Consider the following 24,414-nt stretch of genomic DNA (forward strand, 5'->3'; position numbering starts at 1 on the left):
AAAACTTGACATTTGCTACAAATAACTTGACCTCTTGGACCCTCAACATTTTTGCCCACCTAGACGTTTTATTGATTGACACTAAATTGTCCAATGAGAGCGTCGTATTTTATCACATGACTACAAGGCGTTTCATAACACGGAGTCAGTCACATGATTTTCTCGTCACTCTGGTGGCGTTGCTCTAAAGTACAAAGTACCAAGACAAAGGTAAAAAACGTCGCGTCTTCGTCAACCGTGGACTTTTGGAGGCAACGACGATAATTTGCTGCTTTTCAATCAGCCATCAAAGTATTTTACCCGCTTTTCTCTGCTCTCGATTTGTTGCTTAAATTATCATCCGGACAGCTAGCTTACCTGCCCTGTTAGCTCAAGTTGTTGTTTACTACTGCAACCTTTTCGGCATCGACTTGGGAGTCAAACATGAAGACCACCGGTGCTTCCCCGATACGTTTTCTCGCATTTACCATCCATTTTATTATATGTAAGTATTGATTCAACCGAGGTAAACAAAACAGTTCTCAATAACATGACGCAAATATGGAAGGACACTAACAATGTACGTGATCAACTAGTACTTTATTTAATGGCACCTTACTTTGACATTTAAATGTGCCTTGTTGTACTTGTTGTATTTTTTGCTCTATTCTCAAACCACACAAAACAAAGTAACTTCTGCAAACTAGTATTTTGCCTTCAATGGGAAACTCAAAGCATTTTTTGCCATCTTTTGTATTAAGTGGTTGAAGTCGCATTAGCCGTGCAGCAGAGTTTGACTACCGTGGCCCCGCCCACCCCCGAACCCCACAAGGATCCTGGCAAACCGGAGAGGGGTCAATACCAGCTAACTGGAACAAATGGCAGTGTCTGCTTGATGGCGCACATGGGCCTCCAGCTCAACATTACTTTCACATCCTCCTCGAACAAGGTCTTGTCGCCGGAACTAACACATGTTTCGCTTCCTGTCTAAAGCACTCATATGTCGCTATCCCTGCACGTACAGACGGTGCGCAGTGTGGTCAACCTGGAGCCGAATGGCACACAGGCCTCCGGTTCCTGTGAGATGGATGAAGCCATCCTGCAACTATCGGCCGATGCCATTAAAACTAACTTGACCTTTCTCTTCACACGGGTAATGTTGGCTTGTTTTTAAGGCGTGTATTTTGTGAAACAGCTACACGCTGGCAGCATATGGTTGAAGTTATTTAACTCAATGTCTTTTTTTCCCCTCCAGAATGTTACTACCAATAAATACTTTGTGAGCGAAATTTCTCTTTCAGCTGACTGGCCGGAGATGAAAGGTTAGTTTCTCCAGCCCAAAACCATCATTATCTATTTGTGTTTGACCAAAGAACTACATAAAACATATATATTAATTAATTCTTCTAGTAATGGTTGTTTTGTTACTGCAAAACAGAAAATAACTAACAATAGCTAATGTTACTTTGCTGACATCTACTGGTGAAAGAGTATAGCAAGTCTTGTGCATGTGTAAGCCCTACCCTCAATTTAGTCATCATTTTTTAGTCACATGTAGCTTATATGCAAGAAAATACGGTCGTTTAGAATAAACTGTTACCTGAAATTTAGATTTTTGTTTGTGCAATATGGGGTTGTTTTTTTTGCTTTTTTTTACCCCTTATTGAAATGTCCTCTGTCTGGCTTTAGAACCCTTTTCGGCACGTAACAGTAGCCTGAAATACCTCGGCGCAACCCTGGGCTACTCCTACATGTGCCACGAGGAGCAGACGCTCGCCGTAGTCGAGGCTTTGTCCATCAACGCCTTCCAAGTACAATTGCAGCCCTTCAACATCACTCGGAACCAGTTTAGCACAGGTAAAACCCTATTTGGAAGTGACTATTTTCCCCACAAACGTCAACCCCATCCTCCCTTTTGTGTCTCAGCCCTACAGTGCCAACTCGACCAAGACGACATGCTGATCGCCATCGTGGTCGGTGCAGCGCTGGCTGGTTTGGTCCTCATAGTACTGGTCGCTTACCTCATTGGCAGAAGGAGAAGCCACGCCGGATACCAGACCATCTAAAGCCTGGTGGTCCGCATGCCCCCACCCGCCCCTTACACCGACTAGACCAGACCCTTTCCTCATTGCTGTTAACCACTGTCAGGTACCTCATCTGTGGGCCCCTTACCCATCTTCTTCCTTTTCCACTGGGCAATGCACATTTTCTGAACTGACATTTATCATTTTAATATTAATGAAAGGGATGATGAAGAAATGTCTGATTAGGAAGGGAGGAATCTCGTTCTATTCTATTTATGATGTTAGTAAAGGGAATCATGGGATTTAAGGGCACTGTGGAGTGGTTTTGTTTATAGACAGTGACCAGTGTTTATTAGCCGAAAGACACTTTTAAAGAGTTTTCAATGTAGTGATATATAAATTTAAGACTGATGATAGGTACTCCAACGTTGGTGGCTTGTTTACTCATGAATGTGAAGTCTCAGGAATGGCCAATGGCAAAGTTGTTGCATCTGTTACACATAAGCACTAATGGGGAAGGCCTGATGTATGAGGAAGATTATCAATGCTTAAATTCAAATGGTAGATTGAAAAGGCAGCTTAAAAATCAAACACCACTTTGGCATTACTTGCTAATTATACTGGCATTGTGATTTTGGAGATTAAGCGCGTGGATTGAAATAGTTTGTCAGGAGTCGCTATTTGAAAACAACAACACTAAGATTCATGAAACACATTTAAAAATAGGAAAGGCGCTAGTTTGAAATTAAAGTCAATGCTTAAGTTGTCTTAGGGAAACTCAACATAAGGGATTTTTTGTAGCCTGAATTCAATGTGGTTGACAGTATTGGCATTAACCTGCTTATGGGTTTTTAGTATGTAGGCTCATTTTTTTTGTGCTTGACTTTTTAACCTTTTTGAAATCTGAACCTAATTTTGTAATGTTTGGTCAGCTGCTAAAGGGAATTTTTTTCTTGTCAATGTTTGACTATCATACCTATAGGTTAGCCTCACTTAGCATAAACATTAGGAAATCTGTTACACTTGTCCACTGTGATGCACTCCTCACAAAAAAAATCCCAAGTGGCCAAAATACTTGCTTGCATTACTTTTTTTTCTTATCAGTGCCTTCCCTGTTGCAACATTTGAAGTATTGCTCAGAAATAGAGATTGCTCCGTGCTTTTGTTGTGATTTTTTTTTTCATGGAAAGAGTTCTATATAAACATTAACATGTCATTTTGCAGAGTTTGATAGTAACCTTCTTTCTCCTCGTCTTAAACCTTGTTTGGTGATTTATTTCGCGTGTCGGTTTTAACGGATTGTTTTGAGATGTTTTCTAAAGGACGGTCAATAAAAGTGATTTGAAAGTGTCATTTTGCCTTCAATTGTAAGTAGACATACCTATATATTTTAAAGACATTTAAATTATTTTTTTTAGCAATATTTGCATTTAAAATTTGCTCACCATTGTTTGGTATAATACAAATGTGCAAACTGCATTGCAATGGCTTCCATTAAGATACTTATTGTGATTTATTGGTAAGTGCTAAATCCATATTATAGAAAAACTCATGCTTTATTGATCTTTAAATGGAACAATATACTGTACACACATGGATAAATGGTCATGTTTCTCAATGTTGATCAGAAACAATTGTATTAATAAGGCTTGTTTAGCATAAGTTCATTTTCCGCTGTCGCTTCCAAAACTTCTCGTCGGCTCGTTATTATTGAGTATCGAAGCGAACCTAAAAGCCCTTTCGTACTGCAACCCGGCCGACTTTTTCCTTGGCAAAAAAAAAACTTTACAGAGGGTGTTTTGTCCCCCGGCATTTTACGGCAAGTACCAACAAAGACGTAATCACAGCCTGAATGTGACGCACTACACCGACACATCAAACCCATGAGACAAGTGTATACATAAAACAATGATTTATAAACATGATCCTATTTATATTATTCTTCATATAGTTCTCTTTTGTAAATAGATACAGTATGTACGGTCAAGATTTGGCGCTGGTGACATGAGCACTCCTTTTTGTCCTTTTTACTTTCTTTTTCCGTGCTGCATCTGTTGGTGTCCAGCAGGAGGCGCTGGCTTTGTGTCAGCAAAGTTTTTTTTTTTTTCCTCCAAGTGCTGCTGTTGGCCATTTATTTTAAATTAAAAAGAATATCCTCCTTTGGAAAAAAAACTCTACAAAGTCTCTGTAAAAGAAATGTCCTCCTTCCCAGTTTGGTTTTTGTTTTAAAGAGTTTTACGTTTCGTTCCCGTCACGATGGGTCGAGCGAATTCCACAAAGTCGTCTATGAGCACAGGCCACGCCCCTAAATGAGAACGGAAAAAAACAGTGATCAAAAAAGATGGTTTTGAAAAATGAGTCCTTCATTTTCTGCCAAATCTTACCCTCCTCGTCATAGTTGGACAAGTCATCTGCGATCATGTTCCCAAAATCCAGCAGCAAGTTCCATGTGTCTTTTGGGATGGAGCGTTTATGATGTTCCTGAAATCAGACAAAAATTACTTTTGAGCTGTTTATTATTTTTATTACTTTGCCAAAAAAAAAAAAAACAGACGCTGAGACGTTAAGTTTGCACATACCAAAAGAAATCGATTCCATAGATCTAGGAACTTGAATCGACCCAACAGGACCAAGTTCCAGTAAGCAACGGCCATCTCCAAATCTGCAAAAAATATTTGCAATCTTTATGATTTCATTTTTCTTTCACTTCAGATTTGACATCCTTTCCCTCTCCCACCCAAACATCATGATGTCACCATTTTACCTAAACCTTTCTGTCCTGGATTTTTCGCAAAATTAAAGGTGAACTGATAGAAATCCTTAAACTTTCCGCCATCTTTCAGCTCCTGCTCCAGCCTGGGCAAAAGCGCCTTGAGCTTGTCGGTACTGTCGCATCTACGAGAGCGGCAAAAATTAGTACATGTGGGTGGGTCATCTTTTCCAGTAGGCACCTCCGCTCACCCCAATTCAGTCATGCCGTCCATGAACTCCTTTTTAGAAAACTCGCATTGCGTGGCAGCTCGGAACTTCCACGCTACCACCAGAACGCTGATGCTCGCCGGATCCAGCACCAGGTCGTCGCAAAACTGCTGGATTCCCTCGATTCCGATTTTGTTTTCATCTTGGGGATCTGTGGAAAGGAAACGGACGCTTTTACCTCATTACGAGAACGCGGCGGACCAAGTTTGGCCTACCTTTGTAGCGGTTAAAAAGTTGCTCCAGCTTCTTCCGGTCCACTGACGTCTTCATGGACTCTTTGCTGTACAGGTCCGGGTTCTGGAAATAATTGTCGGTGGCCACTTCCAGCTTCCAGTCATTCTGCGTCAGGCAGTAGACGGCAGTCTTCTCGCCCGCCTGCGTGAAGGACATGAACTGCCGCACCTTGTCCCTCTGCGACGACTTCAGCTTGTGCTGCGAGGGCGGGACAGCAAACTGGCGGTTAGCCACCAGCAAGCCTCGCAGCGCCCAAATCAAGAAAAAGGCAAACAGCACGCAAACGCAGACGAGCGCCCACAGTTCTACGTTTGCAGGCATTCAGGACACGCGAGGTAAATGCTTTGGGATGGGGGGGCCCTCACATTACTCCTTCTGGGAGCCACCTTGAGTCTTTATGGAGCTTTAACAACAGCTCCACCTTATGTGTTATTTGTTTTTAGCATTGTTTTGAGGCCCACGATCCGGAAGTTGGTCACCACTATTTGTTACAGCTTTAAGAATGACGATTGTTATGCTTTTTAAAAAAGGGCTAGTAAACTGTCATAAGCACTATTACGTGACGGGGAGCTCTGGTAAACAGGGTATATCGGTAAACAATTAGAACGTGGGAGAACATCGGGTTAGCATTAGCTAGTGGGTATAGTATAGAGAGGCGTTTACACTGACAAGCCGGTATGCTGTCAGGGAGTGAGCCCGAGCTTCATTGCTGCGGTGGCCGAGATCGGGTCAGCATGGCCGGCGGTCAAAGTGAGGGACGTCGCGGCGACGCCACCAAGCCTAGCTGCAGCTGCCTCCAAAACAAGCCACTGATCTACCGCTGAGAAACGGCGAGCGACACGGCACTCGTCGCGTCAACCTGGAGTTTGCTCGCAACGTAGTGCTGCAAAAGGCAAAGTCCAACGGGGCCGCGCGTAGAAGCGAATGCCGCGAACGGGGAGATGGTTCATTTTGGTTACCTACCATTTTCACACCCGCTATTTCGCCACTTTGGGAATCACTCGTTGTGCGCAAGCGTGCTTGATGACGACTAAAAGGCGCGACTGTATGAATTCCGTCATTGTTGTTGTTGTTGTTTTGAGGGCCCCTGGCTTTGTCGAAATTAGTATTTTTAAACTTATTCTAATTAATTTGAACTGGGATTGGGAGTTTACAGCCGTCAATGGCACTGAAAGATAGTCATTCATGTTCACTATTTTATAACACCTAGAAACCTTTTTTTTAGCCTTTTCACAGTAAATGACTAAATTTATTTGACCTTTTTAGGGACCGTAGTGGACAGCCATTCAAAAATGTACACTTAAACTAACCGATTGTGGGGTAAGACACTACTTTTGGTTATTTAAAAAAATGTCTACTACATTGTGAAAACATAATATCAAATAATTAATTAATATAATTTTATTATCAATTAATATTTGAAACATTGTAATCGTATAAATACACTTATGAATTCATATAATGGTCAAAAACCAAATTGTTGAAAATAAAATGAATTAAAAAATTGGGAGTTTTATCTGCAGGCTGCAACAAGTGAGGAAGCCACCCAAAATGTTGCTGATAGGCTATCTGCCAATGTCAGTGTTCTCTCATTGATGGTATTCCGCATGTAACATATCTAAATTTCATTGTGCTTGTAAAACGACAATAAAAACAAGAAATAAATGAAGCTGTGCATGTTCTTCCAATTGGGGCCCATGTATGTCTACACCAATAATTCACATACATACATCCAGACCAATGATACCAATGAACATTACTTTCTTTTGGTAATTTTGACCCGATAGTGCCAATACGAAGTCAGCCTTTCTCAGTCAACATACATTGGACGTCTCAATGTAAACGGCACTGAAACCAGTTCACAATAATACAAACGTAAAGTAAATGTATTTACATCAATAAAGCATTACTTGCTGCTGTACCACATTTATTTGATAGGTGGCAGTGTCTCGAATCTCAAACATGAGCGTCGTCCAATCAGGACGTCGTTTTAGATAGTGGGTGGGGTCTGTTTTGCGTGCCATGCTTTCGTCTCGTCGAAAGCCACCAATCAGAAGCGAGTGAAGCCAGACACCGCCAAGATCAGATTGTGAGTCGCACCGCTGTAGCAAGGCTAGCAGAGAGTGCATAGAAGAAGCTAACTTGTGGAGTCCACCGGTAAGCACACATTTCCAGCTGTCTGTGTCCTCGCTGCTTACATATATTTCTTTGTCATGACCGGGAGGTTTGGTTAACATTACAAAACTTGTTGACGAGTGCCCAACAACAAGTTTGAAAAGCGATCTTCAGTGCACTCGTCACTAGTAACACTTGTGCTTAGCCCGGCCGCAAGCTGCTAAGCTGTAGCCCGGTCTGCTAACAAAGCGCCGGTGGCTCTTCATTGGTGACCGCGAGTTAGCAATTTGCTAACAAACACCATCATCGCAAAGCCGCCAATGTTGGTAGTGACCCCTGTTTGCAGAGTTATTCGAATGAACTCCTTTTCATGAAATGCTACCTCTCGCTTCTCTGCACTACCAAAATTTTAGTCTCTAACCTCAAGGAAGTGGCTTCTTTAAAGTCTTTCCAAACAGTGTGGTATTCAGTGAAGTCAGTGAAATCGTACGGTTAAATTGGCGAAGCTGTTTTGTACAGTCAGCAACGCATGATCCTATTTTAAATCCACTCTTTTTGGAGTTGTGACGGTCCATGTATGTACTCACGAGGCCACCATTTGGCGTTGACAGGTGTGCATATGACGATTAAGATCAACCCCGCTACGGCCGTTTTAAGTCGTGACTCATTTTCTGTCACGCTGTTTTTTCTTGCAACACGCCTTAAGGTATATGTAAAACTATTCCAGAAATGTTACGACCCACCCTACATAATGTTCCAAAAGTATAGTTTGACTTGATTCTCAATGTTTCCTGTTTGCTAAGGATTTAGACCTCCTCTTCCTCCGCTCTCAAATGCCAACAACAACGGCAGCCGTCGAAGAAGCAGCTCTAGTACAAACGTAAGTGCATCCAATCCCCTCTCTTTGCTCAAATTTCAATTCAAACCCTGGCACAAACGGCGTTTCCGACTTCCGCGGAACGGGTGAGGCGGGCAAAACAAGCTCGATGTGGCCCAGAATTGCATTCAAAACGTGCGTTAGCTCCCGAGCTAGCAGCGGGGCTCGAGCCAACCAACCACGGTGGGTTAGCGGTATCAGCTAGCCGCTCCTCAACAAAAGAGTGCTCCGATGGGGGATACGGGCCTATCGTCCTCTTTGCCTAGTGTCCTCAACACTTGTTTTTTTTGTTTGTTTATTTTTTTCCCTGTACTAATCGATACGCATGAAGTTGATGTGTTCTGAAAGGAACTGTAACAAAAGTACGTCTCAATACCCCAAGCAGAAGTAGGCCCTAAACACCTAAAAGTTCGTTCTAAGTCATTTTGTATTATGTTGTTTTTTTTTAAACAGGGTCCAAACATGTGGTCTGATTCCATAAGATGATGAATGATTCAATTATTTTGGTTAAGGGGTATAGAGGGAGGTCATTTGCATGGTTATCCATTAGACAATTGTTTTGCTGCAATACCTATGTATATGCAATTTATAGTAACTCATTGGATGAAATTGATAGTGATGGACGTCCAACCATTTTAACTGGGAGATGTGATAGAAAATCAAGATTGGCATTTAATTGTCCTCCAATCCATTTTGACTTGGAGGGTCTAGCAGCGATCATTCGGTTGCATTTCGTGTTTTTATTATTGTTACTTACAAATATTGAAAATAGCAAGTTCGGTAGCTCAGAAAATTCAAATATAATATAAGACAATTCAGAAAAAGGATATTGTAGGTGCAGGGTTAAGGGGATTTTTTGTAAGATCTGACCAGTTAAGCCATTACTACCATGGTCGATGTGCGTGGAAACCATTGGTCCCAGTTTGAGAAGCTGGTCCCATGGATTGATCGAAGTTTACATTTAAAAAAAAAAAAAAAACACTAACTCATGGGCAATCATTGAGTGTGAGAGATGTCCAGTTTTTTTGTGCCAGGGTTTGGAAATCTAACCTCAAGTGTTTATTTGGTAGTAGCTGTTAATCACTGATAGATTAACGGGTGCCCCAATTTGTTTGTATTCATGTTAAGGTTATATTACTATTTATCGTGGAAAACGAAAGTGGTAGTTTTCTTCTTTTAAGGGTCTGACTAGTGAAAGAGAAGAACCCCCTTTTCAAGTGAGGCTCAACTTCCACGGTCCTTTGGGATCATGGCTAAAGATGTAAGTGACTACATGCCCATGACTTGACATGAAATGTGATATTATTTAATATTTCTGTCCTTTGCAGGCTGGCCTCATAGAAACTAACGGAGAGCTGAAAGTTTTCATTGATCAGAATCTAAGCCCCAGCAAAGGTACAAAGGCAACACTAATGTTCCAGCGTCATTGAAGGTGATGTGACGACCGAGTCATTTCCACTGAGGGTGAATGACCTCTCACGTGTCCTCTTAGGTGTCCTGTCTTTGGTGGCTGTCCAGCCTGCCACTGGCCCAGTGGCCAAACAGCTCCTGCCCAAAACACTGGGGCCGTCCAACGTGAATATCGCTGCACATGCACACATACAACATTTGCCACACATGGTAAGTCCTCATTCCCGTGTCTCGCTGTTGTGTAAGCCCCCTCTATTATCATTGTGAGGTGACCTGGCCGGACAGTAGCTGCGAGTTGATCCTAAGCTTCTCAAGCCCTACAGTCAGCAGGATTGTATCCATCATCTCATTATATACATGGAATGTATACATCAAGACAATCAGCTTAGATATCACCTTAATAAGGAATCGAGTGCCTTCCTGCACGCTCCGCCACAAGGGTTGCCAGTGTTATACTTTGTGTTCACTTGAGACGTTAACGCTGTATTCATTTATTTAGAGTGGCTTTTGTTCATTCTGAACCTCTCTACGAGTTATTAAGCTTTTTCATCACAGTTCTTGCATTGTCATGAAAGTCTTTAAATGTACTAATCCTGGTAAAGTCCATCTTTTATAGGACAAGTGACTATTTTTTTTGGTAATTAATAAAAATGAAATTAACCTTGTCAGGGTTTCCTCCAGAAATCCCATAAAACTACTAAAATTTGGCAGGAATTATTTAATCCTGTTCTAAGGGGGTCTCGAAACCATGGAGAAAACTCTTGAATTTCATGTGATAAACCATGCTTCATATACAAATTTTGGTATTCTTTGCATTTTTTATAGGTCATTGGAACCCCTCAGAGGCCAACAGTATCCAATACTATACTGGTGAACAGTCCACACACGCCCAACACCCAGTTCCTCACTCAGACTCAACCTTCTGATGCCTCTCCATGGTCTTCAGGGTAAGTCTTTCAAAGCGTGCTGTGTAGTACATGCGGATCACATGCGGATTTAATAAGTGACACCGTTTACAGGAAACGTGGCAAAAAGGGTGAAAAGAACGGAAAGGGCTTGAGGCATTTTTCCATGAAAGTATGTGAAAAGGTGCAGAAGAAGGGAGTCACCACCTACAACGAGGTGGCGGATGAGCTAGTAGCAGAATTCAGCTCGGGTGACAACCACATGTCACCCAATGACTCGGTGAGTGCCGCAATCCTCCTTAGGACACAAACTTTGGGAACAGTAAACTGAACTGTTAGGGTTTTTTTTGTATGTCTTTCAGCACGTGTATGACCAGAAGAATATTCGGCGGCGCGTGTACGATGCCCTCAACGTCCTCATGGCCATGAACATCATCTCCAAGGAGAAGAAAGAGATCAAGTGGATTGGCCTGCCCACCAACTCGGCTCAAGAGTGCCAAAACCTTGAGGTACTGATCAGAAATGGAATCAAGTGTAATAGGCCATGTATACTAGGAACACACAAGAAATCCACAAAAGGGAGAAAAAACAATTCCCAAACTCTATGAAACAAAGGAAAACATAGCACCATTGGATAGTAGTAGTAGGCAGTCATTAGAAGTGTCGCCGAATGTCGTTTCTGTTCTGTCTCCGTTTTATGTCTTGCTCTTGTCAATGGCAGGTGGAGCGACAGAGGCGATTGGAGAGAATCAAACAGAAACAGTCACAGCTTCAGGAGCTCATACTACAGGTGCGAATGGTTTGTCAATGTATGGATCATCAAGCATTTCTTTCCACTTGTGTGTTCTGGAGAAGCCACTGTAAAGCCCTGTGGGCACCATGTTGCTGCATATGTAGCTTTTTATTATTATTATTATTATTTTTTTTACAAAAGGAAAGAAACTTGTTTTAGCAGTCATTGAGTTCATGTGTACCCTTTTGGCTGCCATTGAAGTCCATTTTGAGATAAAATATCGATGGACAAAGTTATCCCCAGCAAAAATGTACTCAAAACAAATTCTAAGTAAATTACGGTGAGACCAATGGTGACGTTGCCATACATTTACTTACTGCAGTATTTGTTTGTTGATAGCAAATTGTTGTTCTTACAGCAAATCGCCTTCAAGAACCTGGTCCAGAGAAACCGACAGCGCGAGCAGCAAGCAAAACGACCTCCGCCGCCCAACTCCATCATCCACCTGCCCTTCATTATTGTCAACACCAGCAAGAAAACTGTCATTGATTGCAGCATCTCCAATGACAAGTATGCCAATGAACCGCCGCTCTTTCCGAGAGGAGAAATGCACTCAATGGCTATATTTTTCTTTCTTCTTTACCCTCCACAGATTCGAATACTTGTTCAACTTCGACAGCATGTTTGAGATCCACGACGACATCGAGGTACTGAAACGCATGGGCATGGCTTGTGGTTTGGAGGTGGGCAAGTGTTCTCAAGAGGATTTGAAAGTGGCACGCAGTCTGGTGCCCAAAGCGCTGGAGCCCTACGTAATCGGTCAGTCTCGGCCTTGCGGAAGCGTCCGCTGTCTGCGTTCTTACCTTAAATGAGATGATGTTTCTCCTTTTCCAGAGATGGCAAAGGGCCCAATAAGTAATGTATACATCACTGGAGGGTCCTCCACTAATGGTGCCCGTTACATAGCCAGGTGGGAGGCATTTTGCCTTTATTTTATGAGGAAAAACAATGCCTTTTTTATCGTGCGCATCTGACCTGAAAGAATCTGGTTTATCGCTTTCATGCACAGGTTATGATTGGTAAAAAAAAAAAATCTTAAACCCTTACTCGGCTCTCTAACTTTTTTGGGCTTCAAAGTAGTAACCATTTTCTCTACAAATATTTAACTGGCACATTATGATTGCTGACGATGTCTATGTGAGAAAGTGTCACTTTACGTATTTGACCACACTTTTTTTTATTTGTTCATATGTTATTTTTTTCTAAAAGGCAACTGTGTGACCATAGCTACTAAGATTGTAATATATTCAATTATCATTTTTCATAAAGATTTGAGTCTTAAATTTAGCATATTGTAACCCCTGTAATCAGGCACAGATTTCCCATTTGCGTTCTAGTCCCACTCATTGGCTCTCCCAAAATAGTAAATATACTCTGTACCTGATTTCGATTTTTACCCGTTGTCTAAAAATGTTTCTTTCCATTCTTTCAGCGACGGCTGCCCCGACGGCACCATGGCGTCCAGCTCCAACGACTCTCACTACAGCGGCTCTCGCGTGGAGACCCCCGTGTCGTACATGGGCGATGATGACGACGAAGATGAGTATGACGAGAACGACGACGAAGATTAAGCCGTGTACGCTGCGCCACTCCTTTTTTTAGCACAGTCTCTCAAAAACACCACCGTGGGATTCTAGACCTGTCACCCTCCCCTCGCGCTCTCCCATGCCTGTTTTTCTGTCTGGCTTTTCTCAGGGCTGTAGATGAGTATTGAAAGAATGAGGCGGAGGCGGCCAAAGGGGGCAGGTGCCCCCTCGCCTCGTAGCTCTGGAGGAAGGATTTGAACTGAGAATTTGTAGCTTGTGGCTTGACTTATCTCAATCCTGGCGTCCATATTTGCGGACTTGACATTTCGGGTCATGTCGGTGGCCTACGTGAGCCAAAATGTCATGTTTACTACGTGAGTGGGTGCCAGGTGTAACTTGGGAGGTTAAAAGCTCAAGTGTTTAACTCGTTTTTCTTCAAGCCATCCTGTTAAAATATGCTGCTGGAGAATGGCAAAAAAATATTTATCATTATGCCACTGTTCTCTTTGGCAATATGATCATTCAAAATTTTGATCCAGCATCCTGCCATATATTCTCTGTTGGCATCTTGGCCCCTTTATGCGTGTTGATGTTTTCGTTTGGTTTCTCACTCAAGTCGAGCTGGCTTCCTCCTGTTCTTGTAGGCAGCTGCTTTCTTTATCTTATTTGCTAGTTTTTTTTTTCTTTGTGTATTTCGCAGTTATGAAAATGTCGTGACGGCCCCCGCGCAACATGTTGGTAGTGTTTACAAAATATTGGCACCAGCAAGACAAGCAAATTTCCTAACCCAGGTTAAACAAGCGTTGTTAATGACATGTATGAGATTTTGTTGATGATTGTAGCTTATTAGTATCTTTTTAGTGGCCAGTCATAACGATACTAGACCATCGGACAATATCCATGTAATTGATGTGTGGTTGTTTAGGTCTTTGTGTATTCCCATCAAAGACCTCCCTTTTAAAGCTGAGCAACACATGTACTGACTTCTTCCAAATTCCTTTTTTTGTGTAATCTAATATAAATTTTCAAATTAAATATAGATTGTTTTAAAAGGTTTCTGGATTTTCGTTTGTCTGTCCATCCATTGGCGGTGATAGATTTTTTTTTAAAAAGAGGATCTTATAACTTGACCTAATTTACAATATGTATTTTTTTACTTTTTTAAATGGCTATCTCTGAAAAAGGCTTAACTTTATTGACACGTTCTGTCACCATAATTGTTTTTTTTCCCAGTATATTTTCCACAGAAACTGATGACCAATTTTATTAAAATCTCATCGGCAAGGCATCCAGGACAGCCGTCCTCATATTCCGTCCGGTATGTGCTCGCCGTCAATGTCTGGGGCATCAGGGTGTTAGAGGATTACTAAAAGGTGTTGACTCAGGTGTGTGTGCGCGCAGTCGGCAGGTGTGTCCAAAGCGTCAGTTTCGACATCGGCACCATTTCTTTGCCCCTTCTCCTTCCCCTATACTCCACAGACTTCTCACCATGAACCACCTCTGAGAGGTCAAGCAGTCCAGCATGGATATCGGGGGTCTGACCACCGTGGTGGCCAATTCCGCATACATCAACGCCCGTGGCAGCATCGACGGCTCCAACCCGACGGCGGCTCGAGACAAAAAGTACAACGCTCGCCTCAAACTACCTCACATCACGGTGTGCGAAGGTCTGAGGGACACGCTAGACCTGGCTTTCGATGGCGTCTGTGTGGAGCAACCCATTGGCAAACGCCTATTCAGGGAGTTCTTGGACACCAACCAAGAATACCACGGGTCTTGTCGACTGTGGCGGGACATTGAGGAGTATGACTTGGCAGAGGATTCGGATCGAGCCAAGAAGGCCTCCAAGATTGTCCAGCGCTACATGGACTCCTCGGCCAAACACTACTGCCCGTTCCTCTCTGAGGACACCATAGTGAAGGTGAAGAAGAACCAGGAAGCTGTCGCCGACGATTTGTTCGCCGAGGCCCTGGCTGCGACTCTGGACTATTTACGAGAAGCGCCCTACGTCTTCTTCATGGAGAGCATGTATTTGAAAAGGTTCCTCCAGTGGAAGTGGCTTGAGATGCAGCCCATGGACGCCGACTGGTTCCTGGACTTCCGCGTGCTAGGCAAAGGTGGCTTTGGCGAGGTGTCAGCGTGTCAGATGAAAGCCACGGGGAAACTATACGCCTGTAAGAAACTCAACAAGAAGCGCCTCAAGAAACGGAAAGGCTACGAAGTGAGTTCTCATTTCAACCATCATTGTCTTGTTGACCAAAAAAGGATGTATCCTATACTATGATATGCTCTTGTCACAATACTCAAGTATTCAACTCAATTTAAGTACTCAAATAATTAATACTACTTAAAAGTAAAACCAAAAATATATACTTTTTTAATTAACTCTGATTAAAAACTCTTTAAATTAGTTAATTACTTGCTGACTTAGTTCATATTTGCTATCAACCCTTCCACTTCAAATTGGTTTGAAAGTCTTGCTCCACCAATGGCAACACATGAGGAAAATGCAATTATATCCTCTTGCTAATCAAGAGTAGTGTGATCGATCTCTTGGTCAACAAACACTTACTATTAAAGGTTGTCCATTCAAATATTCTATCCGAATACAAGCCTTCATCTTCAATACTCAGCTATTTTTGTCAACCATAATCTAAGTTTTCCAAGCAGGGTTTGATTTACATCACCGCTGCAATTTAACACTTTACACCTTTATACTATTCACATATCATTCTCCATTTATTCTGGACAAAAAGTACCAAACATTCCGTTTCTATCCCATTCTCTACCTTTAACAGCAATAAACATCGACAGTGCTGAAATCTGAATTTTCACAACTTTGGTATTTTATTGTTGATCATTTTGACAGATTTGTGAATACACTGGCACCGTCAATGTCACGGAAACAGGAGCGTGAAACGCTCAGCGCCCAACGCCTTTTCAGCTTTTTACTGCTAATCATATTTGTCCCTAGCATAGGCAACAGTATTAAACTAAGACAGGGATAGAGTGATTAGTGGGGGCTTTATTGAAAAGCTCCTAAATGGAACTGCTTGGTATTGTTAGATCTTGCCCTTGACTTAAAGGCCATTGATGACAAAGTGCTTCCAACTAGTAACTACTAACTCTTGGTTTCTTCGTTTTAGGGTGCCATGGTGGAGAAAAGGATTCTGGAGAAGGTCCACAGTCGCTTCATTGTGTCTCTGGCGTACGCCTTTCAGACAAAGGAGGAGCTGTGTCTGGTTATGACTATCATGAACGGAGGAGATCTCAAGTAATTTCAGATTCAGGGCAATTTAGGACACCCACTCAGCTGAAAAATGGTTGGAATTTTAAATAGATAAAGGACAAAGTCAAAGGCATCTGAGGCTCAGTGTTGCTCGTAGTCCAAGTAGTTCAAAAGTTCACTTGGTGGTTCGTAATTGGAAATTTGAATACATTAAATTGGACATTGAACTCGTTGACAGCATTCAGTTTACGTTTGCCTAAATCTGGACTAGTCTTTGTCCATTAAACTGGTGTTTTTTTTTTTTTTTTGTAGTGCAGACCCGAATGTTCATCATTAATAACTGTGTGCCGTCTCTTTTCTGTGAAGATACCACATTTACCTGGTGGACGAAAACAATCCGGGCTTCGACGAACCCCGAGCGTGTTTTTATATCGCTCAGATCGTTCAAGGCATGGAGCACCTGCACCAAAAGAGAATCATCTACAGAGATCTCAAGCCGGAAAATGTGCTTCTCGACAATGACGGTAAGCGGACGAGTTTTCGCCATTTGAAATGCTAATTGTAATTGAGGTGTCTGTGAATAGGAAACGTTCGTATATCTGACCTGGGTCTGGCCGTGGAATTGAAAGAAGGCAAAACGATGACTAAAGGCTACGCCGGAACACCGGGTAACTACTAACTCCACCCCTTGTGTGGAAAGTGGCTTCGATAGACCGACATTGACTGGTGTTTGCATCTGGCAGGCTACATGGCGCCCGAGATGCTGAAAGGTGAAAAATACGACACCTCTGTTGACTACTTCACCTTGGGTGTGACCTTGTTTGAGTTCCTTGCCGCCAAGAACCCCTTCAGGAACCGAGGAGAAAAGGTTTGTTGCTCTATTTTGGCTGGGCGAAGCGCAGCCAACTTCAGCTATGTCTTCTATTCAGCTTGAACGTGAAGAAATGAAAGAGCGAATGCTGACCCGGGAGGTGATTTACACCGACAAGTTCAGCGAAAATGCAAAGTCCTTGTGTGATGGGCTGCTGGCCAAAGAAGTGGACAAGAGGATGGGTTTCCGAAATGGCTGCTGTGATGATATCCGAGCGCACCCCTTTTTTAATAATATCAACTGGAGGAAGCTCAATGCAGGTACATAAGTTTATTCTTTTCATGTGTGTCAGCTCATGAAAACGTCAATGTTTTTATGAAGTGGCCAACGAGGAATTGGGGGGCTTTGTCATATTTGATCAATGAAAATGCTAGTTAAAATGAGTAAAAATATCCGGCGAAGTTCTGTGTTTTTAAGCGTGACCAGATGATTCGCCGACGGACAGTTCGCCAAAATGAGATTCGCGCGCTCGACCCGCCCCTAGATCGTGTATATGTTTTTCAACCCCGGCACAAAAAAACAACAAAAAGAGAATAATCCCCACTTTTATTTAATAAAGTAATAAATGAAACTATTTTTTTCGGCGAATTGTCCGTCGGCGAATCGGCAGAGTACTGTTTTTAGGATACAATTAACTTGATTAAAAAAGCAAGATGTTCAAATGATGAGATTCACCTAACTTAACATTGTGCCCTGCACAGGTATCGTGCCACCACCGTTCATTCCCGACCCCAAAGTGGTGTACGCTAAAAGCCTGGACGACGTGGGCGCCTTCTCCTCGGTCAAGGGCGTCGCGCTGGAAGACCCCGACAAGAGCTTTTTCGACGAGTTCTCCACCGGGAATGTCCCTCTCCCCTGGCAGGAGGAGATGATTGACATGGGCATTTACGGCGAGCTCAACCTGTGGGGTCCCGAAGGCGGCGTCCCCGACGACCTACGCCGAGAGTCCATTCTCGAGCGCCCCAAGTCGTCCACCTGCTGCGTGTCCTAATGCGTCCAATTCATTTTCAAAAGAAAAGTTTCCCAGGTGGGTGTTTGTTCCAAAATTTGTCGGAATGATTGGCAATGAAATTGAAGAACATAAAATTAAATTCACATACATATTGAAAATTCCCAGTGAAAATTCATGTTTTAGTGAATGTTTCCTGGCAAATGGATTGGACGTCCACCCCTGTCAAAGGCATTCCAGCCCCTCCCACTGAAAATTGAAAGTGGAAATATCTGTTTTTGTGCTCCACTAAATTAATAGAAATGTTTTTTTTTAGTTGTGTACCCTTAAAATCAGGATGATGGACAAAGAAAAAACAAAGAAGATAAGTAAAACAGTAAGTTAACTCGACCTATTCGCGGAGTGTGTCGTGGTAGTTAGTAAAAGAAGATAATTGATATTGATGATTTAAACTAGGCGATGATGCCAGTAGATGTCCAAACTTTCAGGATTGGGTGTCTATTACTGTTATAGAGAGAGTATGTAGGAAAAAAAGATTGGGCAGGTTAAAAATGTATATAAATTGTGTTAAATAAAATTAAGAATTTATGTGTGGATGTGTTTCTTTTTTGGGACTGGAATTAAATTGAAGCAATATATTTTTTAGTAAGTTCATGTTACAAATATTTTCACCTTAACACAGGGTGGTGGTCCAGTGGTTAGGTCATCAGTCTCCCACTTCTGTGGACCTGGGTTCAAATCCTAATGCATGCAATAATTTTCCCACTACTTTCAGGTACATGGAAGAGATAAGACAACAAGCACTACTGTTTTCTCTCACTGGGTGGTGGCCCAGTGGATAAGTCATCAGTTTCCCATATCTGTGGTCCTGGGTTCGAATCCCCGTGCAGGCAAAGATTTTCCCAATATTATTCAGTTAAATGAATAAGTTCTAATGCCTAAGTGTATAAGTGTATAAGTATTCAGTGGTGGATGAAGCATTTTGTCCAAAAAATTACTAAGTGTTTCACCCAATTTCCTTGGATAAAAGTATAAGTACTACTGCTTTCTCTTACAGGTCGGTGGCCCAGTGGCTAAGTCATCAGTCTGCCACCGGTGTGGTCATGGGTTCAATTCCCAGTGCCGGCAAAGATTTTCCCAATATTATTCAATTAAATGAATAAGTTCTAATGCCTAAGTGTTTAAGTGTATAAGTATTCAGTGGTGGATGAAACATTTTGTCCAAAAAATGACTAAGTGTTTCACCCAATTTCCTTGGATAAAACGTTTCAACACCTATGTATAAGTGGGGCACGAGTTGGTGTAGTGGGTTGCACACTCGCCTTTGCACCGAGAGAACGTGAGTTCGCTTCCCGGTGTCGGCGGTTCACTGACCAAGCAAGCGGTCGAGGGTCGGCCGAAGGCCGACCCGAGAACGCCTTTCGCACAGACAGGTCCTTCAACTGTCTTCCGAACTGCCGAAGGCAGTTCGGAATATAACCTTTTGCTGAAAAGTATGACTAAGTGTTTAATATAAATTAAAAAGTTTTTTCTTTTTTTTTTTCCCTTCTTCTTATTCCATTGACCATTCCTTCTTTCCAAGTATTTTCAGCCAAACGACGGCAGCGAGAATCGAACCCAGGTCTCCCACACGAGAGTCCAGTGATCTAACCTCTGCGCCAACCAAGTGACTACACTTTTCTTTGTAATCATTTGAGTATTTCTAGAGGAAGTCCACAGAAACAACTAAGTGAAAAAGTGTCCGAACCGGGAATCGAACCAAGGTCTCCCACATGGGAGTCCAGTGACCTAACCTCTGCGCCAACCAAGTGACTACACTTTTCTCTGTAATCATTTGAGTATTTTTAGAAGAAGTCTACAGAAACAACTAAGTGAAAAAGTGTCCGAACCAGGAATCGAACCCAGGTCTCCCAGGCGGGAGTCCAGTGATCTAACCTCTGTGCCAGCAAGTAGATACATTTCTTAGTAATCATTTGAGTGTCTTGACAAGAAGTCCACAGAAACAACTATAAGTGAAAATGTGTCCCAACCGGGAATCGAACCCACAACTCCCAGACAAGAAACAGGTGAGTTAACCACTACTCCACAATTTGGCTACAGTTTCCTTTGTCGTCATTTGAAGGTCTTGACTACAAGTACACAGAAACAACTAAGAGAAAATGTTTCCTGACCGGGATTCGAACCCAGGCTGCCCACATAGAAGAAGGGTGAGTTCACCTCTGTCTGCACCACAGTGTCCACACACAACCCCCAAGCAAGTATGCATGATATAGAAAATGAATGAATAATTTTCTATTTAAAAAGAAAACAGCCTTACCATACTGTGTCAACTTTTTTAGGGTAAAAAAGCCTTACTATACTATGCCAGGGCCACCTTGCTCTTGACGGAATGGCCGCCCAGCGGGGAGGTGTGTGTGCCGTGGTGGGACACTCGTGCTGCGCCTTCACCCCTGCCTGACACTGATTAATATGTCTTTCCTGTTCTGAATCCATGAGCACTTGCTGATCCTTTAGTCTGTAAACATTTTCTTCAACAGATTAAAACAAGGTAAAGGACAGGACAATAAAGTTTGAAAGGCAGACTATTTTTTTATAAGACATTCCAATTACTAAGTGTTAAAATCAGTAAATGACTTTTTTTCCCCCCTTGAAATGTGACCTTTGATGCAATTAGCGGATCTCACCCATAATGATATGCTCCAGCACCCCACGCTCGTCTTTGTGAGGATGAGCCAGATGAAAAATGAACATCTTCTGAGATGTATTCTTTAATGTATTTTGTTGCTCTTAAAACCATGGTTCCTTTCGACAAACGTAGGACAACATGGCGTCCACCATGCTCTTGACAATCAGCACGGGAGGGTGCACGTTGTGTGGATGGCGATGCGCCACGCACATCTGCCAGGCGTCCACCAGTAAAACGTCCAAATCCTTGAAGGTGGCGCGCAGCACCTGATCCAGTTGCCAGGCAAACCAGTCACTACCGTACTCACTAACGCCCTTGCCCAACTTCTGAGGGTTGGCGCCGCGCACCACCACCGCCGTGTCCGGCGCCCGCTCCAAAAGTCGCATTACCGCCCGGCGGATGACGTTCAAGCGGCGGATGTACAGCTCGACGGGGAAGGTGTTGAAGTGAGCCCAGATGCTGATGGCCACCACCGCGTCGGGTCCACCGCTCAGGCCGTCCAACTCGTTGGCGATGTAGCGCAATTCGCTAGCCGCCACGGTGGTAAAGCGGATGGGCGGGCCGTGGCAGCGGTACTGTAGCAGAATGTTGTGGCTGCTATCCACTGCCATCAAGGGGCCCACTTTTTTCTGACTCTGCAGGTTGTATTCGTTCATTTCTGCGAGGAAGAAACAGTAGTCAGCTCCATCGATTTGATTAACGTGTGTGGCACGCTAAAGTGTTTAAGTTATTAATGATTGCATGTTGGATGTAAAACTAGTTTTGGATTGGATGTTTATTGGTGTTGGATTATTTATGCCTATGGCTATGAGAGTTTAAAAAAAAACATTTCAATCATAAGATTTTGAATTTTAAAAATAAACTCGATACATACAAACAAAAATATTGATAAAATTCAAATGAAAAAAAATGTAATCAATAATGATTCAAATGACTTAAATGTTGAAATAAATATTGGAAAAATTAAATAAGAATTGAAATAGACAAAAATGATACTGAAAAATAGAAAAAACAATGACACCAACTAAGCACTGAAATCAACAAATGGAAACATATGACCAAAAACTGAAATAATAGAATTCAATTGAACCTCAATGGCAACAAAAGACTTCCCTGTTTAAAGCAGTTGGACACCTATCCTTAACAATCCTCCAATCCCAATCCAATTTGATGAAATGGAAGGACTCACCTGGAAGCATGGTGACAAGGTACTCAAACCACTGGCGCATGGTGGAATCCCCGTACATGTCGATTCTCTTGTTAGTCAAACAGCGAGTGACGTCGGATGGCGTGTCAAAGCGGCGCATGGCCAGTCCGTCCAGTGGCCTCCAAGAGTCCAGGTAGTAGTACCCCGACGTGGCCAATTTAAGCGGATCCAAATTCCAGCTGTCTTTATCCACTAGATTAACCACAGACAAAAACACCCGTCAATCAAGAGCAAAGACAACGAGTCACTCACCCGACCGACGATTGACGCTCGCTACCTTTTCTGGAGGGCAGCACTTTGATGGTGTCCGTTGCCAAAGCCGGAAGGAGAACTTTCAAGTTCACACCACTGATGTCAGAAAATAAAAGTCACAAAGGGATAAAAAACATTAAAGTCCAACAGAATTTCAAACCATCATTTTTTTGATGCCAGAATTCACTCATTCACTCTCCTCTGCACACCATAGATAAAAACTAAAATGTCTCATGTTCTCCATGGGATTTTTCCGGGTACTCCGGTTACCTCCCACAACCCAAAAACATCCACGCTAAGATGACTGGATGAAAATTTGTATGCATGAATGGCTCCAGCTAACCCGCCACCCCGTGAACCTTGTGAGGATAACGGGTGTCGGAAGATGAATGGACGAAAAAGGACTTTAAAAAAAGAACTTGTTGGAAAAGTTAGGGTTTTAGGCTCAATCTAGCCATCTTGAAAATGGTGGGCGTGGCTAGGAAGTTACGGGAGACAAAGGTACGAACCTCTGAAAGAGCAAAGCCTCCTTCTTGGTGATAATTTTTTTGAGGTACCCCCCTTTGGCGTGGTTGATGCGGGTGTCGCAGCTGAGCCCTTTAGGCTTGTAGCAGTACCAGGGCTCGCCAGTGCGGAGGTCGGTGAAGTTGCAGAGTGGGCCCCGGTTTTGCGGGAGACAAACGTTGCACTCAGTGGTCTTGGAATAAGGGCCCGAGCGAAAGAGGCTGATAAAGAAGACGCGATCGGACCGCGTCTCCCTCAGGCGTCGGAGCACGGCCACCGCTTCGCTGGAGTGGACGGCCATTACCTCGGCCTGAGCCCAGCCCTCCCACAGCAGTGGGAATCGAACGGTGTAAAGTCCATTGCCGTGGTCCAGCACGTGCCCCGCCACGCCCGCCTCGAGCTCTCGCCAGTGTAGGCGAGCCAGCAAGAAGTCGCCGCCGTAGCGTTTTGGTCGTCCCTTGAAGTCGTGCATGTGGACCAGCGCTTCCAGCGTCTCGCCAACGTGCCGACCCACGCCGTTTTTGGAGGGGATGAGGGAGAAGGGGCTGTGGGCGGGGTCGCTGCTTTGCGACAAGGTGAGCGGCTCCGAGCTCGAGGGCAGCCTGGGCCACTCAATCAGGTCCAGGATTTCCCGCTCCACCAGCGCTTCCGACGGGGACACGGGCCGGCCAAGGTAGGAGCAGAAAGAGCTATTTTGGTGAAAGGTCGGCGGCCATTGTTGAAAAGGGATGGACTCAATCCTGCTCTGGAACTTGTGCAGCGCCGCCCCCACCTGGTCCTTCCAGTTCTGAACGCATGACATACATGATGTCAGTCAACATGGATATTGGATTGGAACGCAAATTGCTCATAAATCGGGGTACTCATATGTCGAGGTACCACTGTACATACAACATGCCTAACAGATAGTGTGTAATTGATTTTTTTAATTAAAAAAAGTTGTAATTTATTTACTTTAAGGGCATTTAAGACAGTAAATTGAATTGAACGGCTTGATAGTAAAAAAATAAATGTAATATATGTATGTCTTCCCGAAATAATGCCCTACGATTGCCTGGCAACCAATTCCGGGTTTACTCCGCATCCTCCCCTTAGTTACCAGGGACCGGCTACGACACCTTCATGACCCTCGCAAAATGTAAGAATTTCGGAAGTCAATCACCAAATAATTGTTCAAATGAAAAGAATAAATATCATCAATCCTTTGTGCGTCTGGCAATAACAACATTGTCTCACCTCCTCATTTGAAATATTTTGCAGTAGGAAGATCAGGCCAAAAAGGGTGAGCGTGATTAGGCCATATTTCAAAGCAGTTCCAGACCTCATAATGGTTGTGACCATTCGGATTATGTGCTGTATCCGCAGTAATGATGTCTTCACGTGACCTAGGACAAAATAGTTTTCGCGTCAATATACCCAAAAATGCATGTATTCTCCTAATCTAGTCGACTCCCCTGTGTCCTTGAGGACAAGTAGTGGGGCGGGTTGAACTCAAGTAAAGTACGTTAACATTGCTTGATGTAAAAAAAATAGATATACTATATATAACTTACCCATGCTTGTGGAATCTATGCTACAAACAAACCGGTCAGGGGAAGTCCATGGCCCGCTAAGGGCAAAAAAATACAAGTGTGCTTCTATATTACAAATCGTACGACATCCAAATTGTCCACATCAAGACTTCATAGTAAACGTGTCGTGAATCGTACGACATCCAAAGTGTCCACGAGAAAATTTCATAGTACACGCTCGTTTGCGTGTTGTCATTTGTGCTGTCCTGTTTTGTCGTGGATAGCAATTATATGTGGCTAGATGTCAAAAAGGGAAACTGGCGGCGTCAATAAGTGGTGGCCATCTTGCATCAGAGAATTCCC

The 24,414-nt window shown here is 43.2% G+C and overlaps 5 protein-coding genes across 8 annotated transcripts; 3 read left to right on the top strand and 2 right to left on the bottom strand.

The window, feature by feature from the left end:
- The first annotated feature begins 139 nt into the window (after positions 1-139).
- Positions 140-3,356, top strand: LOC144204489 (lysosome-associated membrane glycoprotein 1-like). Of its 2 annotated transcripts, none has more exons than XM_077728509.1 (6): positions 140-484; positions 750-928; positions 1,004-1,132; positions 1,235-1,301; positions 1,669-1,836; positions 1,906-3,356. In XM_077728509.1, the coding sequence occupies exons 1-6, from the start codon at positions 424-426 to the stop codon at positions 2,043-2,045; spliced, it is 744 nt and encodes a 247-aa protein (XP_077584635.1). In that variant the 5' UTR covers positions 140-423; the 3' UTR covers positions 2,046-3,356. The 2 variants fall into 2 exon arrangements, with proteins under 2 accessions (XP_077584635.1, XP_077584634.1); XM_077728508.1 differs by having other exon boundaries at positions 141-484; positions 741-928.
- A 184-nt stretch (positions 3,357-3,540) lies between these two features.
- Positions 3,541-6,293, bottom strand: LOC144204671 (DCN1-like protein 1). 2 transcript variants are annotated; one of them, XM_077728775.1, is made up of 7 exons: positions 6,180-6,293; positions 5,198-5,414; positions 4,965-5,133; positions 4,768-4,898; positions 4,583-4,665; positions 4,388-4,484; positions 3,541-4,308 (listed from the first exon to the last, which is right to left on the bottom strand). In XM_077728775.1, exons 1-7 carry the CDS (start codon positions 6,180-6,182, stop codon positions 4,229-4,231), a joined length of 780 nt encoding a protein of 259 aa, XP_077584901.1. In that variant the 5' UTR covers positions 6,183-6,293; the 3' UTR covers positions 3,541-4,228. The 2 variants fall into 2 exon arrangements, with proteins under 2 accessions (XP_077584901.1, XP_077584904.1); XM_077728778.1 differs by lacking the exon at positions 6,180-6,293 and adding an exon at positions 5,880-6,166.
- Positions 6,294-7,212: 919 nt separating this feature from the next.
- Positions 7,213-13,898, top strand: LOC144204533 (transcription factor Dp-1-like). Of its 2 annotated transcripts, XM_077728582.1 has the most exons (14): positions 7,276-7,373; positions 7,943-8,037; positions 8,135-8,211; positions 9,390-9,469; positions 9,537-9,603; positions 9,701-9,828; positions 10,444-10,565; positions 10,638-10,803; positions 10,886-11,032; positions 11,245-11,313; positions 11,675-11,826; positions 11,909-12,075; positions 12,151-12,226; positions 12,749-13,898. In XM_077728582.1, the coding sequence occupies exons 4-14, from the start codon at positions 9,458-9,460 to the stop codon at positions 12,885-12,887; spliced, it is 1,245 nt and encodes a 414-aa protein (XP_077584708.1). In that variant the 5' UTR covers positions 7,276-7,373; positions 7,943-8,037; positions 8,135-8,211; positions 9,390-9,457; the 3' UTR covers positions 12,888-13,898. The 2 variants fall into 2 exon arrangements, with proteins under 2 accessions (XP_077584707.1, XP_077584708.1); XM_077728581.1 differs by lacking the exon at positions 7,943-8,037 and having other exon boundaries at positions 7,213-7,373.
- Positions 13,899-14,243: 345 nt separating this feature from the next.
- Positions 14,244-18,479, top strand: grk1a (G protein-coupled receptor kinase 1 a). The gene is made up of 7 exons (XM_077727656.1): positions 14,244-15,063; positions 15,989-16,116; positions 16,438-16,595; positions 16,656-16,739; positions 16,815-16,939; positions 17,001-17,202; positions 17,644-18,479. The coding sequence occupies exons 1-7, from the start codon at positions 14,365-14,367 to the stop codon at positions 17,931-17,933; spliced, it is 1,686 nt and encodes a 561-aa protein (XP_077583782.1). The 5' UTR covers positions 14,244-14,364; the 3' UTR covers positions 17,934-18,479.
- A 2,164-nt stretch (positions 18,480-20,643) lies between these two features.
- Positions 20,644-24,351, bottom strand: nxpe3 (neurexophilin and PC-esterase domain family, member 3). The gene is made up of 6 exons (XM_077727655.1): positions 24,094-24,351; positions 23,777-23,925; positions 22,546-23,327; positions 22,062-22,132; positions 21,767-21,976; positions 20,644-21,235 (listed from the first exon to the last, which is right to left on the bottom strand). Exons 1-6 carry the CDS (start codon positions 24,095-24,097, stop codon positions 20,679-20,681), a joined length of 1,773 nt encoding a protein of 590 aa, XP_077583781.1. The 5' UTR covers positions 24,098-24,351; the 3' UTR covers positions 20,644-20,678.
- Between the last annotated feature and the right edge of the window lie 63 nt (positions 24,352-24,414).

The sequence above is a fragment of the Stigmatopora nigra genome, chromosome 11 (genome assembly GCF_051989575.1).
Source record: "Stigmatopora nigra isolate UIUO_SnigA chromosome 11, RoL_Snig_1.1, whole genome shotgun sequence".
Taxonomy (NCBI): Eukaryota; Metazoa; Chordata; class Actinopteri; order Syngnathiformes; family Syngnathidae; genus Stigmatopora; species Stigmatopora nigra.

Coding starts and splice junctions, on each gene's coding strand:
- LOC144204489 (XM_077728508.1), top strand. CDS start 424: ATGAAGACCACCGGTGCTTCCCCGATACGTTTTCTCGCATTTACCATC. Junction 1,133..1,234: donor TGACCTTTCTCTTCACACGG/GTAATGTTGGCT, acceptor TTTCCCCTCCAG/AATGTTACTACCAATAAATA. Junction 1,837..1,905: donor TCGGAACCAGTTTAGCACAG/GTAAAACCCTAT, acceptor TTTGTGTCTCAG/CCCTACAGTGCCAACTCGAC.
- LOC144204671 (XM_077728775.1), bottom strand. Junction 4,485..4,582: donor TATGGAATCGATTTCTTTTG/GTATGTGCAAAC, acceptor GTCTGATTTCAG/GAACATCATAAACGCTCCAT. Junction 4,309..4,387: donor GTCCAACTATGACGAGGAGG/GTAAGATTTGGC, acceptor GTTCTCATTTAG/GGGCGTGGCCTGTGCTCATA.
- LOC144204533 (XM_077728581.1), top strand. Junction 10,804..10,885: donor ACATGTCACCCAATGACTCG/GTGAGTGCCGCA, acceptor TATGTCTTTCAG/CACGTGTATGACCAGAAGAA. Junction 11,827..11,908: donor TGCAGCATCTCCAATGACAA/GTATGCCAATGA, acceptor TACCCTCCACAG/ATTCGAATACTTGTTCAACT.
- grk1a (XM_077727656.1), top strand. CDS start 14,365: ATGGATATCGGGGGTCTGACCACCGTGGTGGCCAATTCCGCATACATC. Junction 16,117..16,437: donor ATGAACGGAGGAGATCTCAA/GTAATTTCAGAT, acceptor TTTTCTGTGAAG/ATACCACATTTACCTGGTGG. Junction 17,203..17,643: donor CTGGAGGAAGCTCAATGCAG/GTACATAAGTTT, acceptor TGCCCTGCACAG/GTATCGTGCCACCACCGTTC.
- nxpe3 (XM_077727655.1), bottom strand. Junction 22,133..22,545: donor GAGGCTTTGCTCTTTCAGAG/GTTCGTACCTTT, acceptor TTCTGACATCAG/TGGTGTGAACTTGAAAGTTC. Junction 21,236..21,766: donor CCTTGTCACCATGCTTCCAG/GTGAGTCCTTCC, acceptor TCTTCCTCGCAG/AAATGAACGAATACAACCTG.